General features: G+C 42.9%; 1 protein-coding gene across 5 annotated transcripts in view; it reads right to left on the reverse strand.

Annotated features, from left to right (window-relative positions):
- The window catches only part of Pde4b (phosphodiesterase 4B), a 540,007-nt gene that overhangs the window by 41,618 nt on the left and 484,045 nt on the right, over positions 1 to 14,344 (reverse strand). The window contains exon 8 of one of the 5 annotated variants that reach the window (XM_052715742.1): positions 581 to 8,643. The exons of the other annotated variants lie outside the window; for them this stretch is intronic. Within the exon in view, the coding sequence (XP_052571702.1) occupies positions 8,492 to 8,643 (152 nt within the window). The 3' untranslated portion in view covers positions 581 to 8,491. Of the gene's footprint in view, positions 1 to 580; positions 8,644 to 14,344 lie in introns of those variants that run through there. 5 annotated transcript variants of the gene reach the window in all.

Raw genomic sequence — 14,344 nt, forward strand, 5'->3', positions numbered from 1 at the left:
AGACCCAGAAAAGAGTTATAGCAGGAAATGGCAATTAGAAACCTATGAATAGTTACATACAGCCAGCTACTCCCAGTCAGAAAACACTGTAATAGATACGAGCAGTTACAAAGGTGGTGATCTGTTGGCAACAGACTGTAGGTTCTCTAAAAACTGGCCCTGCACTGTAGGGAGCTCAATGTGATCTTATTACCCCCTGACTTCATGGAGGAGAGGGACAGAGGCTCCCTTACAACCTTGATACTGTCTAAATTGAAACTTAACACTCAATACAGATGAAGAAGTTGGAGTTCAGGGAGGTAAGTGCCCTGCCCCCACAAACACACACGATTAGGAAGTGAAAACATCACAGCATACCCCAAATATAAGCTTCCCTTCAAATTCAATGCTATCTGAATACTACCCAAACACAACTCTAGCACAGCTCCATATATACTAGGAAGATGTCTGATAGAAAAGAAGTTCAAATATCTTTTCCCTTATGAGTGTCATGTAATTGAACTCTCTTCTCATGAGAAGGTGGCAACTGTTTGCATGGTAACTCAAATCGATTAGAAATTACAACATGCACCATGGAGGGTAAATTTCCTAAGCATATATATGGTAGAAAACAAACAAATAAACACAGTTACACAAAAGACTTGGAATAAAGTATAATCCAATTTCTATAATGTGCTAAAGAGGCAAAAATGAATCCATGATGCAAGAGGCAAATAATGATCATCTTGTGGGGTGGGCACGTTGATGACCAGAGAGGACTTCCATGGGGCTGGCCATGATGGAGTCAAGCATGTCTGGGTGCTGGTTAGATGAATATGATCATTTTATGAAAGCTTATGTATTCTTTCATGATTTGTTTCTTTTTGACATTCTGTGTTAAGTTTTTCTTTCAACAAAGTCCCATTTAGGGAAAGTCTAGCCTAAAACAAACATATCCCCCCTCAAATAAAAAAACAAGAATGAGCAGGATTTCTTTTCTTCCTTTTTATTTTTTGAGACAGGGTTTCTCTGTGTAGCCTGGCTGTCCCGGAACTCACTCTATAGACCAGGCTGTCCTCAAACTCAGAGATACACATGCCTCTGCCTCCCTAGTGCTGGAATTAAAGATGTGCGCCACTGTCCAGCTTAAGAGTGGGACTTCTTAAAATGTCTTTGCTTCCCTTCTATGAAGCTATGGCAATAAGCATCTGAACTGGGGCTTCAGTAGGTCTCACACAGCCGAGTGATGCCAGGCAAGCAGGAGGTTTTGATGTAGAATCAACTGGGATGCTCCTATTAACTCAAACATCAGCAGTGTGCATTGGAATCAGACTGAGCCATGTATATGAATCCTGCCTGAGCCACTTGCAGGCCATGTGTGCTCTGAAACAAAAGGCCAGCCCCCCTCCCCCCCATTCACATGTCTTCATCTCTTCACCTTATTTGAGGGCTTGGGGGCTTCCATAGCTGTGAGGATTAAGCAAACAACACATGCCAAAAACATCTTGAGAGCTTTTTTTCTGTTTTCTTACCTCTTTCTCTTTGGTCTTCGCTTTCCTGAGGGTAGACTGACATGTTTTGTAGCTAAATCATATAGAGCTATGGCTTGGCTCCGGGGAAAGGAACACAGGTAAGAGTGGCCACAAATGCTCCTTCTCCTCCATTACTTCAGGAAATGCCCCCTTGGTGCTTGTCTAGATTAAGCTGTTGGTTTTCACCAAATCCTACTGATACACCAGAGCAGTGGCCTATCAGATACCAACAATTGTACATGAACCTGCTCATTAATTTATCCATTCATCAGAAATACACTGAACACCTACTATGTGCCAGGCCTGCTGCCAGGAACCATACTGATTTTAGCACTGAGTAAGTTGCCTTAGGAACCAAACTGTCCATGGTGTTGAATAATCAGAAACCCATTTGCCGTTCTTTAAATGGTAAGTTTATGGACTTAGAGGCCGTACCAGTCTCCTTTCTGTTTTTCCAAGGAAGTGAGATGTGTATATTTGTTAGATTCTTTACACTCAGCTAAGGACGCTAACTTTATGCCCAAGCTTCTAGCTCTGTAGATGTCTTTAGTTTGGGTGTCTTGAAAGGTGCTAAGTACCTTAAAGTTAGCATGCTTATTTCATTTTTATGTTCTTCTCCATATCAGAATAAATATATGTTAAATATGTTACATAGTTTCATCCACATGGAGATAAGGCTCGTTATTTAAACAGGTTGATGCCATTGGCCTGTTTATTTGGTGATCTTCATTATGATTTTGTTCCTTGTAATTAACAGCATCTTTCTTCCTGTCAAGCTATGGTGCTCAAAGCTGTGTATTTAATTTTTATGAATACTTAATGAAACACACTCATGTTGGAAGGCAACATCTCAGGAAAACATGTGTTTTGAACCTTAAGTAGAACATTCTTAGAACAAAGTGTAGCCATTGGAGAACACTTACATGCTCTGTCATGCAATTCTTCCAAAGACACAGTTGACGAGCCCTAGGTGGGCTTTCTTTAGGCTGGACTTTGTTCATGTGTCTTTACAAATATGGGATATTGAAATTGCTTATGACAGGGACTTCACTCTGGGTGGATTCACTGGAGAGTTTCACAGCCCTCAAGGGAAATAACAGCAGAAAGTAGGTCATTTTGATGCTGCTGTCTTTAGCAAGTCCTCAAGACTCCAAGTTACAAATCTCCAATCACAACTAACATTTGTGTATGTAACTTGACAGTTTACCAGGCACTTTCACTTGCATGTCTCATTTTTTCCCTGAAAAATAAACCCCACGGGATAGAGTAATGATGGTGATGTGTAGTTTCCATGATGTGCAAGAGAAAACTGAGGCTTAGGCGCGTCCCACAATTAACCCCAAAGACTTGAAATGAAAGAGAAAAAGGTGGGAGGAAAAGAGAGAGGGAGATAGAGAGAACCTAAATTCTCTGACTCTACGTCCTGTGTTTTTGGTTTTTTAATAAGCCATGGCCATGTTATAAACACATGGTCACCATTGAAGTTAGCCTTTCTTGGAGGCACACAGACAACGAAAAGCAAGGTCCTGGTGTGCCAGTCAGTAGCTCCATTCCTCTTGGTTCTTGCCCCACCCGCATCCATTACCCAACTGAGAAATCTGCTCTGCAGAGTGACTCTGACTTGGGCATTTGATTGTTAATGAAAATCTGTGCTCATTTAATCAAAAAAAAAAAAAAAACAACAACAACAACAAAAAATGTATGCCTCCAAAGTTAAAGGAACTTAATCATTAGTAGTGATTTAAAACTTGGTCCCTGGAGCTACAGTGCCCTGGGGCTTATGGTCTAGACTCATCTCTTGCTGTCAACCAATCTTGAAGAAATTACTTAAGCTCTGTGTGCCCATTTCAGTTCCTCACCCACACAATAAGAGCAATAGTATCTGTTTATATAAGGAATCTTAACTATGCGCAGTAGAACTAAGAGGTGAGTCCTTCAAGAGGTAAATAAGTTATATGTGTAGAGCCCTCATGAATGGTATCCACAACCTTGTTAAAGGGCTGAAGCAACCTAGGCTTTCTGTCACTGCCTCCCAAGGGAGGACACATTCTTGTCACCTGCAGAGGACTTCCTTGCTACAAGATGCCATCTTAAGGCAGCAAACAGCTCTCCCCAGACAATGAACCTGATGGAACTTTCATCTTGGACTTCAGCCTCCCAAATTGCAATAAATAAAATTCTATTACCCAGTTCAAATATTTTGTTCTGGCAACTGGTACACTCTGAAATATTCTCACTTTTAAATTGCAGCTGCTTGTGCAAGGGATGATGGTGGCTAGGACTGTACAGCACTACTGGAGATGGCGAGGGAGACGTGGATTTTAGACATCTAAGAGGGAAAAACCTCTTGACCTCCAGAGAGGTGGTATACGGTTGAAGTTCAAAACTCACCATCCCTTCAGATTTTCAGGGCCAGAAACATGACTTTTATCAGAATGTTCTGAGTTCATTCAAACTAGTCCTAGACACAAGAATCTAATGACAAGTCAGAAGTTAATGCATTAATAGATATAGAAAAATAGTTTTATGAAAGGCTTTTAGTACCTTCTGGTCCTCTTACCACCAAATTATACCCATATACCATATACTAGGTAAGCATAAAACCGGGAGAGCAGGTAGCCAAGTGCTTTGAACATTTCCTTTCTTCTCAGCTTCACTGCTGAGAGATGTTGGAGTTGTCTTGGCTCCAGCCTTTGCGTCTGCCTGCACCTGGCGAGTGCATATTTATCTTCGAAGATTTGGCTCGAAGCCATCTCTTTCCCATTTCCTAAGCATTTTAGGTTGAATTAAATTCCTTTCTCTGAGCGCTCACAACCCATGCTGACCACTGCTCTCAACTGGCCATATTTTACCCAACTGTTTCTGCTTTTATCACCCCACTAGATGCTAACCTTAAAAGCAGAAGATATTGGTGGACCTGTTGACTTGCCCCAAATATCAGAATATTGGGATATCCATTATTGAAGGGCGAGGGACCTTTGCTGATAATAGTACCAAAGAGAAGGCACCAATAATTCTTGTTCCTTGTCCTTTTTTACTAGTCTCCAAATATGCCATGTTCTTTCTTGGTGATTTATTCAATGTTACAAAAAGTAATGATCTCTGGGTTTCTTTTGCATTCTTGCCTAGGTTTTTAGAGTGGCTAGTTTAAAAATGTGGGGACATTCTGTCTATTGACAGAACTTCTACAAAAAGCATTTGGAAATTTTAACTCCCTCAAACACCTAGGTTCAACAAATTATTTGTAAATTTTTATGTACCAAATGTTACTAGAATGCTAAGTAATGCTTTTAATTGTAAAATTATATATATGTATATATTAATTGTAAAAGATATATATGAGCAAAATTCAGAGACAGCGTAGCTAGAGCTTAAGGACATCAGGACAGGAGGTGGGGGAGACTTGAAGATGGGGAAGAATGAGTGGGGTTTTGAGAGCAGGAACAATGAAGCAAGCAGGGGAGCACATGATGAAAGGGTGGAAGCCAGCCACACCATCCAGTCCCACTTGGGGCAGCAGATACGCCAGTGTTCTTTCACTAGCACATTTGGCTTCGGGTAGAGTTAGATAAAACTGCAGGGGTAATAGTCACAAGCAGAGCTTGTCCAGGAGAATGTTTTGTGCTAAACCAAGGAATCTGGCTTTATCTGGCAGGTAACATGGGGCCATTGAAAACTGTGCATCAAAAGAATGGTATGTGCAAAGTGCTTTATAAATCTCTTAATCCACTTTATAGCTGTCTAGTGCTTTGCAGTTAGGGATTACCGTCTATGTGCCATCCTTTTTAATCCTCATCGTACCTTAGGGGAGCACTCTGGTTGTCCCTAGATCATAAGGAAAGAGACTGAAGCTTGGAGGGTTTCAGTGTTTACCCAAAATCTCTTAACTAGTGAACATAGGACCCAGAGACTTGATTCTAGTCCTTCTGGCTCCAAGTTCTCATTTTTTTTTCCCTATATGTAATGAACTTTTAAGAAGAGAAATTGTTGCCTTGATTGTAGCAAGTTGTAATATTAGGCAGCATGGTGAAGGACATGCATGAAGTAAATTGTTGTCAGAGATTGCTATTTGAAGCAAAAGAGAGGTGCTTAAGAAATAATGTGGTCTCAAATTAAGGTGAGTTTCATAGGTAATTGAAGGGATCATCATCTTAATTTTAGCTTTATTTTTGTTTTTAAAAAGATTTATTTTACTTTTAATTACGTATCTGTATGTGTACACACATGCACACACATGTGTATGTACACACTGGTGTGCACATGTATGAGTGTAGGTACCAGTAGAGTCTAGAAGAAGGCATCTGATACCATGGAGCCAGAGTTACCAGTGTTTGTGAGTCTCCCATTATGGGTGCTGGGAACTGAACTCCTGTCCCTCTCAAGAGCAGTACATTGTTCATAACCCCTGAGCCATCTCTCCTGGACTCAGTCTTTATTTTTAGAATAAAAGAAAAATCAAAAGGCAGTAGGTAGCAGAAGTATTGTGTCTCCTGTTGAGTTCATTATGGTTAGTGGAGAAGAGACCAGTAGCTTTCTGATCTCACAAAACATTATTAGCTAAAATCTCTTTCATCTGGCTCTAGGGAAAAGTCTACACAGAGCTATCTTGGTGACTCAGGTCACATAGGACTTTAGGCAGGTCACCTGAGAGTGGCTTTGCATTTGGCATTCCATGTGCCATGAAGAACAGAGACCCACTCACACTGCTTTAGAATCTGGGAGTCCTGTTCCATCCAGTATGAGAGGTAGCTCCCAGGGGTATCTACTGGGAATGTGGCTAGTCTGATATAAGATGTGCTGCAGATGTAACATTTTGCTTATTATGAAAAAAATTAAAGACAATAGCTCAATACATGGTTATATTTCATAACAGGTTGGAACAACAGTATTTTAGATATAACTTAAGCCAAGTAATTTATTAAAATTTATTGTACTTGGGATCTTAGAGACTGCTCATTAGTTAAGAGTATTTGACTTTCTTGCAGAATACCTGGGTTCAGTTGCCAGCAACCACATGGTGGCTCACAGTCTGTAACTCCAGCTCCACTGGGTCTAATACCCTCTTTTGGCTTCTGAGGGTACCGAGGATGCGCGTGATATATAAACACACATGCAGGCAAACACTCATACATATAAAGTAAAAATAAATTGTAAAAAAATGTACTGACTTCTTTCCATGTGTTTGTTAGAATTTTTTAAATTACCTATGGGGCTTTCACTATATTTCTATTGGGCCATATTGTTCCAGAGTATAAGGCAGTAACTAGAACCAGAAGACTCCAAAGCCTATGTGTTCATCCTGCTGTCAATGCTTTCAAAGTAGTGCTAATGATGGTAAAGACTGGAGCTAACCCAGTCAGTCACTGTTTCTAAGCACCTTACATCCATTAGCCAATGTAATCTGTATCCTAAATTGATGAGCTGGATATTATCATATATATATATATATATATATATATATATATGCACATATATATATATATATATACATATACATATATGTAATAGATAATTTTATTTTATAGACAAGAAACAGGAAAATTCAGTAACTTTCTCAAGGTCCCAGACAGAGTAGAACTGAACTTTCAGCTTACTGAGTTTGCCCCAGAGTGATCACAGAGGCTCTCATGGCTCTGTGCTGAGCAAGTCCCAAGCAGACATTGTTTTTCCTACTGTAAGTCAAGCAAGACTTGAGAAATTGTGTATATCAACTCTTCTAATATCTGCAACAACCCCAGTAAATAGTTATGATCCACCTCCCTGCTTAACAAACAAACTGAAGCTCAGAAAGGCTACACAGTTTGTCCAGTAAGTATTGGCTGGAACCCAGTCTCTAATCCGCTCTGAATTCAAAGCTGATGCCTAACACTGTATCAGTTTATGAATTACATGCGAACTCGCCTTTGGGGCCATTCTGAAGCTAAATTCCAGTGAGTGCCTCTTCTCTCAGACTGGTTTCTGGGAATTTTCCTTTTTCAAAATTACTCTAAGAGTCTTACTCGAACCCAGATTTGGTGCTAAGCATCCCATTTGACCTGACCTTTTCAGACACCATTTTCCGAGAAGTTCCATTCCCTCATTCTCTTTGAGGAGCTAATGAAACTTAATTTTAATTTTTTAACAACAGAAAAGAAGCCAGGCATGGTGGTGCATGCCTTTAGTCCCAGCAGAGGCAGGTGGATCCCTTTGAGTTGGCTCCAGTCTGATCTACACAGTGAGTTCCAGGCCAGCCAACAATACATAGAAAGACTGCCTCAAATAAATCAAGCCAACTAATCAACCCCAAACTCCATTGTTGGTCTCAAGTAGTTTCAGGAAGAGCTGGCCATTCATCTCCACTAGATCCCTGCTCTCATATCCCATCATCATTCCCAGCACAGGGTGTATGATGTTTCCATTAGGCAGAGGTAATCATAGATTTTAGAGATAAACAGTCGGTCCCCTTGAAGAGTTTCTTAGCCAGCATCTAAGCCTCTCGAGGTTTGTGTCTATGTGGGGGGTGGAGGTGGGGCTCAGAGGTGGTAGATGTGAAGAAGGAACACCCAGCAGGAAATTTGAACTCTCAAAGAGTTTAGGGGGTTCTAGATGAGCATGGAGGACTCCTGGACGTGAATATAGACAGGACAAGCCAAGCAGAGGGGGGAGATCCGTGGAGTGTGGGTTGAGAAAGGTTAACAGCCTGCCTTTTGCAGCCTTCGTGAGGAGACAAACAGTTGCTTTGTGACAGATCCAGAACTTGCAAGGAGATGTGAAATTCGGGCCCAGGTTTCATGGCAACCCAAGTTGACACAATTGCAAACAAGAATAGTTTGAGAGTTGGCGGAGGCCAGCGCTGAGTCTGTCACAGCTAGCGCCTCTCCTTAGGCCACCTTCTCCTTATTTAGTAGCGCTTCCGTTGCTACCCCGAGTTCCCCGGGTCTGTAAACGACGTCACTTCACTGAACACAGCTCCAGACTTTAGAAAAACAAAATTTTATATTTCAGCAGTGGTTTTCCTGGCCTTTCTCCCTCCGAGGAGTTTTAGTTCTGATTTTTCCCGGTTTATTCTCGGAGTTTGTAGCCATCAGCTGTACCTGGTCCTTCGCTGCGTCTTCCGTTCTAATACAGGGTCTGCTGCAGAATAATGCAGGGTCTGTTTAAATGTGATTAAAGATGTCAGTGTTTGCTTTAAACCAATATTTACCAGGAAAACCTGGCCAATGTAAACGTGCAGGCTAGGCAGAAAATACTGGCTAAAATCAATCTCCCCGGAACACAGACAGACAGACAGACAAGGATTTTAGTGGGAATTTGGGGTTCTGGCAGGCCACTTCTGCCGTTTTGACTTTTTTTTTTTGCTAGCTTCACACATATATCAACTGAACACTGATTCAGAACAACCTTAAAACAGACAATCTAGACAATGTAATCCTAAACTGTTCCAAGTAGTTTTCTCATTGGCCAAGGTTAGGAGTTCATTATTTTTCCACAGTGTTTCTTCTGGCCCTTGTAAACTATCGTGTTATCTGGTTTAAAAGGTTCCTTTGAATTAGGAACACATTAAGTTATTTGACAGAGCAGGAAACTTAGAATACTAGCCATTTTTAAAGTAGCTTGAGCTACAGTGTCACTGCAGAAACAGAGCAGACATTTTGAGGTTGAGTCAGCTTTGCTGAATTACAGCTTCGATTTTGCAAACTTTTACTTGACTCTGTTTATTCATTAGTTGGGTTCATTGAATGAACGAGCTGTGGCTGCACTTTGAATGAATTCTCAGCAGTTGTAGTGTAGACCAGGAACTACCTAACCTAGCCAGCCAGTCAAGCAAAGCCCTCCTTGACACTTAATAGCCCAGGTCTCAGGAGAAGACCACAAAGGATGAGATGGAGGGAGATTCCCAGCCCAGCCCTCTTCTTATGCTGTGACTTCACGGTTCCCATGCTGCACTTCTCCTGGGGCAGGGAATGTCGGTCTGAGCTGAGGATGAATGAATGATTCATCTGTAAGAAAGGCCACTGAAATTGCTCATGGCAGCCTTGAGGAGCACCAGCTAAACAGCAGGCACTTAATAGATGTCTTCCTCATATACAAATGAAAGAAGATGTATTAATCTAATGTAACTTATAGGGCTGAGTATAGAATTTTCCAGATTTATGGGCAAAACCAATGTCTATGTCTGATGGTAATTGTTTGTTGCTTTCTCTAATTCCAACTGTTAAGAGCCTGTACACCAAAGACTGAGGCATATCGAGGCACCATTAAAATGGTGATATTTACCATTACAACCACCAGCTGAGGTTGTTATATACATTTTGAATGAAATAATTTGAAAAAACAAAACAACAAAACTCGATAAGGTAGATTTATTACCATTCATTTACAAATGACAGGCTAGTGGACAGGAAGTGGTAGATAGGACAGGAAAGGATCACTGGGTATAAGGACCTTGCAGTGGATTGCACTGGGGACAGCAAGAACCAACGCTCTATTGGGCAAAAGACTCAGTCCTTGCTGCCCTCAAGAATGATGTGGCCTGGGATGGGCACAGAACATAAATACAGAGGACATAATAACAAGCCAGGTAGCAGTGCCCACAGGCAGAAGGGCAGGGCCCAAATGAAATGAAACACAGAGAGCAAATAGATGTCACACCGGACTTAGTGTTGAAGAAAAACAGGGCAGGCCAGTGTCTGAAATGATGGAAGCTGACTGGATTTGGAGCAGGCACCGCTATCGTGAATGGGGGCGAGGTGTGAGGAGGAAAGCCGGGGGCAATTAGGACAGTGAGTGTATTTAAGGGGGCTCTCACTGGGAAGTGGCAGGGTTAGTAGTGGCAGAGCACCCTCCTGTCAGGACCTAGGCTGAGAGCCATGCAGGGAAATAGAGGTGCTGAGGCCAGGATGAAGGGAAACAGTTATATACTAAGCTAAAAAAAATAGATCTTCACAAGCGATGGAGTGCAAATTATTAGCGCACACCACGTTTTTAGCTGTGGAGTGGGACACAGGAGATGCGAGGAAGGGAGGTGACACGTGGAAAGATGTCTGGATGATGTGACATGCCCTGATCCCCGTGTGGCCACAGGATTGAGGGTGGGTCTCCAGCAAATGGACAGAGATCAGTCATGGGATGCCACAGAGGAGTGCCATATGCCTGAACATGTTTATGGCCTAGCTGCTGGAGAAGCGTCAGCAAGGGGTATTTACAGATGATCTTAGCACCTCCTTGCTCTTTCTACATTTCACCAGGCCCCAGTGGGGCCTGTGTGTGTAGCAATAACAAAGCTATGAGTGATAATGTGTGGGGGGATTTCCAACTCTTCAGGGCGCACACTTAATGTGGGAGGTTGCTCTCTCCTCTGAAACTGTAAGCCACCACAGCAAGTCTTCCCTGATGGAGAAGATTATTAAAACCAAAAGGGCTCTAAGAGGCCAATCATGTTTTACTCAACTCTTTGCTTCCCGGGTGGTAATACTCGGACCCGGAGAACAGAACTAACATCCACCGAAAGCACAACCATTCTGCCTACAGTTTCTCCATCCAAGCTTGAAGATACTAAGAATAAACATGACAGTTACTACCACTGAGGTACTTATAGTCCCTAGAGACCATTCCAGGGAGACTGATTGCTTTCCTTGAGTGGAGTTTCCTGGATGAAGGTGCACATTGGCAGGGTTCTGTAGGATGAATAGGAGTGTATGTGGCAAGGGAGAGAGGAAAATGGTAAATGCATTCTGAGCAGAGGAAATGGCATCTATCAAAGTAAAGCGGATTGATACTCAGTGGTGTTTAGAGTAGCTGTAAGGGTTGAATGGTCTTGCAGCAATTGAGGATGGTGATAGAGCATGGCTATTTTATGAAGGTGGGAGAGGGAAGATGTGTGAACCAACACACATGAAGAAGACGTTTATATGGCGTGATGCTGTAAAGAGTTAATGTCAGGACCAGAGACCTATAGAGTGCCACAGGGGGGAGTCGGGGGTCTTTACTTTTAGGTTTTGGGGCTAGCTATTGGTCTTTTGCAAATTCTCAGCTGCTGTGTTACTGTGAAAGCCCACAGGCAACACAGAAATGGGTGTCTGTGTCCTGTAAAACCGTCTGCAGAAGCAGGTGGCTGACTGGCGGGACACTGGTTGCTAATCCTGTTTCAGAGAGCTAGGGAGCGTGAGGTTACTGTCCTACCTGGGGGGGGACAGGGTGGCAGCCTCCTGAAGACTTTGACATCCCGGGCAGCCTCTCTCACCTAAGGCTTGTCACCTCTCAAAGCCATCAGCAAAGGAGGAAAGATGGCAGAGTTCACACTGTGCCCGGGCTGACCTGAGGCTGAACCAAATCACTGGGAGACGATCCAGGTGGACCAATGAAATCCAAGTTCTCTCAAGAGTGAGGAGGGACATAGGAGAATTACATGAGTTGGGGGGGGGGTCTCAGTGATGTGAGGCAGGTTTGATTTGCTGGCTTTGAAGACAGGAAGTGGCTAGGAGCTAGAGTGTGTGCCGTCTCTAGAAAATGGGAACAAAAGAGAATGGAAATGTACCCTCAGTCTGTAAAAAGTATTTCAGCCTTGCCAAAACCTTGGTGTGTGATGTTTTAAGTCACTCTCACTGTGTCAATGTTACCTTGGTGACAGAAAATGAACAACACTCCCTGGGCACTCTGAGGAATCCAAACTACCCATAGTGAAGGGTACGTTTCTATGCCACTTCAGCCATCATTTTGAGCAGAGTGGGCTAAGGACTGGAGATGGGGAAAGCAGACCTCGTTCCTAGGGTGTTCAGAGTGAGAGACAGTCCTCAATTGAAAGATCCCTGGGCCCCACAGTCTAAGACCTCTGCGATGCAGAGCTCCACAGAAAACTGCCCTAGAGCTTCCCAGGTCTCAGACTAAGGAGTCACACTGGAGGAAGGAGGGAGGGACTCTGGGTGTGAAGGGGAAGAGCAAAGTCACAGCACACACTCAAAGCTCAGAGTGTGGATGGTAGCTACACAGTAATCAGTCCTAACTCTCCATTCCACTAGCAGTAGGCATCCCACCCCACCCTGCCGTGACATGGCATCATTTATTTCACAGGCAATGCCATTGGCTACTTTTGAGTATGTTGCAGAGAAATGAGAAGCTGATCCTGTTGATGTCTGACAAGGACAACAGCAGGTGAATGTGAGCACGTGCCACATATACCCTATCTTAGGGAATGGCTTCTGAGGCAGTGGCTGTGGCTGCTGCTGCTGGCACTAATTGTGGACCGCTGAGGTCCATGGCCTTGTCTAGAGCGTCTCTCAAGCCATTTGTGATGGCTGCAGGCAGACAGTGTGGTTTATAATCTCCTGGCCACACTGAAAATGTCCTGAAATCAAAGACCCCCCCCCCCACACACACACAAACACCTAACAGAGGACCTTATCCTACATGGATGAACAGTCAACAGGAGTCACAAAGTAACTATTAGATGAAAACAAGTCACAGTGAAGCTGGATCTCAGAGCTATGATAATTTGACAGATTGATAATTTATCAAACATGTATGTTTGTGTTACCTCAAGTCATCTGGAAAACTGTATTCTGATGTGAGTCCTTGCAAGCCCATTTTGGTGATAAAAATAATGCATTGCATAGACTGAAAAATCCACAGAGGTACAATTGCACAGTTCGTCTGAGGGAAAACTGAGTCTCGAGCCCAGGTCTTCAGTTTTTCTGGATGGAATTGAATCCTAGTTCATAGCCATGCCTCTCTCTTCTTCCTCCCTCACTTCTGGAAACCTGAATATCTTCTCCATACTAAATTAGCACCATCCAAAGTTCTAGTAACTAAAACAAGATAAAAATTCAACAGAGGAGACGGGCATGCCAATCTGCAAAATGTGATGACACATTAATATTTAGAGTTGGTTGAATGCCTGCTCTGATAAGCATGATCCTAAGAACTTCAGGTTTCCCAGTGTTCAACAGCTCCTGAAGTAGGTGCGTGCTGTCTTCCTCATTTTACAGCCAGGGGAACCTTTCGATTCATTAAGTGTCCAGTATGAATCATCAATGATCTCATTTTCTCTTGATTCCAGATCTCACACACTTAGTATGGTACCTTACTATAAGCCCTATGGTATAGGTCTACACCAGCACAAGGAGGAAGCCAGGGAAAGATGATTGACAACTCAGGACAATTAAAGAGGGTGCTCCCTTGAAGGCAGGATATTTGCAAATAACTGCCACCACACAGAGAAATGTCCTGGTCATATGAAGATGTTCTTTGAAGCAGATCTTTGATCTAAAAATTGAATATTAAAAATGGAGTGGCTTAGACATTCCACTCACAAGTATTTTTCTTGAAAAAGTTGGATGCAAAACATTGGCCAGGGATATCACAAGGAAGAACATTCAAGCCTATTCTTTTTTTTTTTTTTTTTTTGGAGCTAAGGATCGAACTCAGGGCCTTGTACTTCCTAGGCAAGAACTCTACCACTGAGCTAAATCCCCAACCCCAACAAGCCTATTCTTAAGGGGACAGTGGTCCTGTATTTGCACTGAGAGGGTGAGGCAGAATTCTGTCCTAGGAAAAGAGCTCTCGCCTAGGAGTTGGGGCAGCTGGGCCTTACTCCCAGCTTTATTGCGGGCTCACACAGGAGCCTCACAGCTTCTTTGTGTTTTTCAGCTCTGCATTCTGGATGTCCAGCCAGGTAATTCACAGAAGCCTCCTCGTTGTGATGGTCCATTACTGTCTCATTCATCTAAGAAATTCGAGGAAGAACCAGGCTCACCCAGGACTGTGTGGTGGAGAGAGGAGGTCAGCTCAGCTCATCAAAAGCTCTGCCACCTGAGTCCCTTTCAACCCTTGAACTCTGTATGTGCCTAGTCATCACA

Source organism: Peromyscus californicus, unplaced genomic scaffold (assembly GCF_007827085.1).
Source record: "Peromyscus californicus insignis strain IS unplaced genomic scaffold, ASM782708v3 Scaffold_5__1_contigs__length_169319896, whole genome shotgun sequence".
NCBI lineage: Eukaryota > Metazoa > Chordata > Mammalia > Rodentia > Cricetidae > Peromyscus > Peromyscus californicus.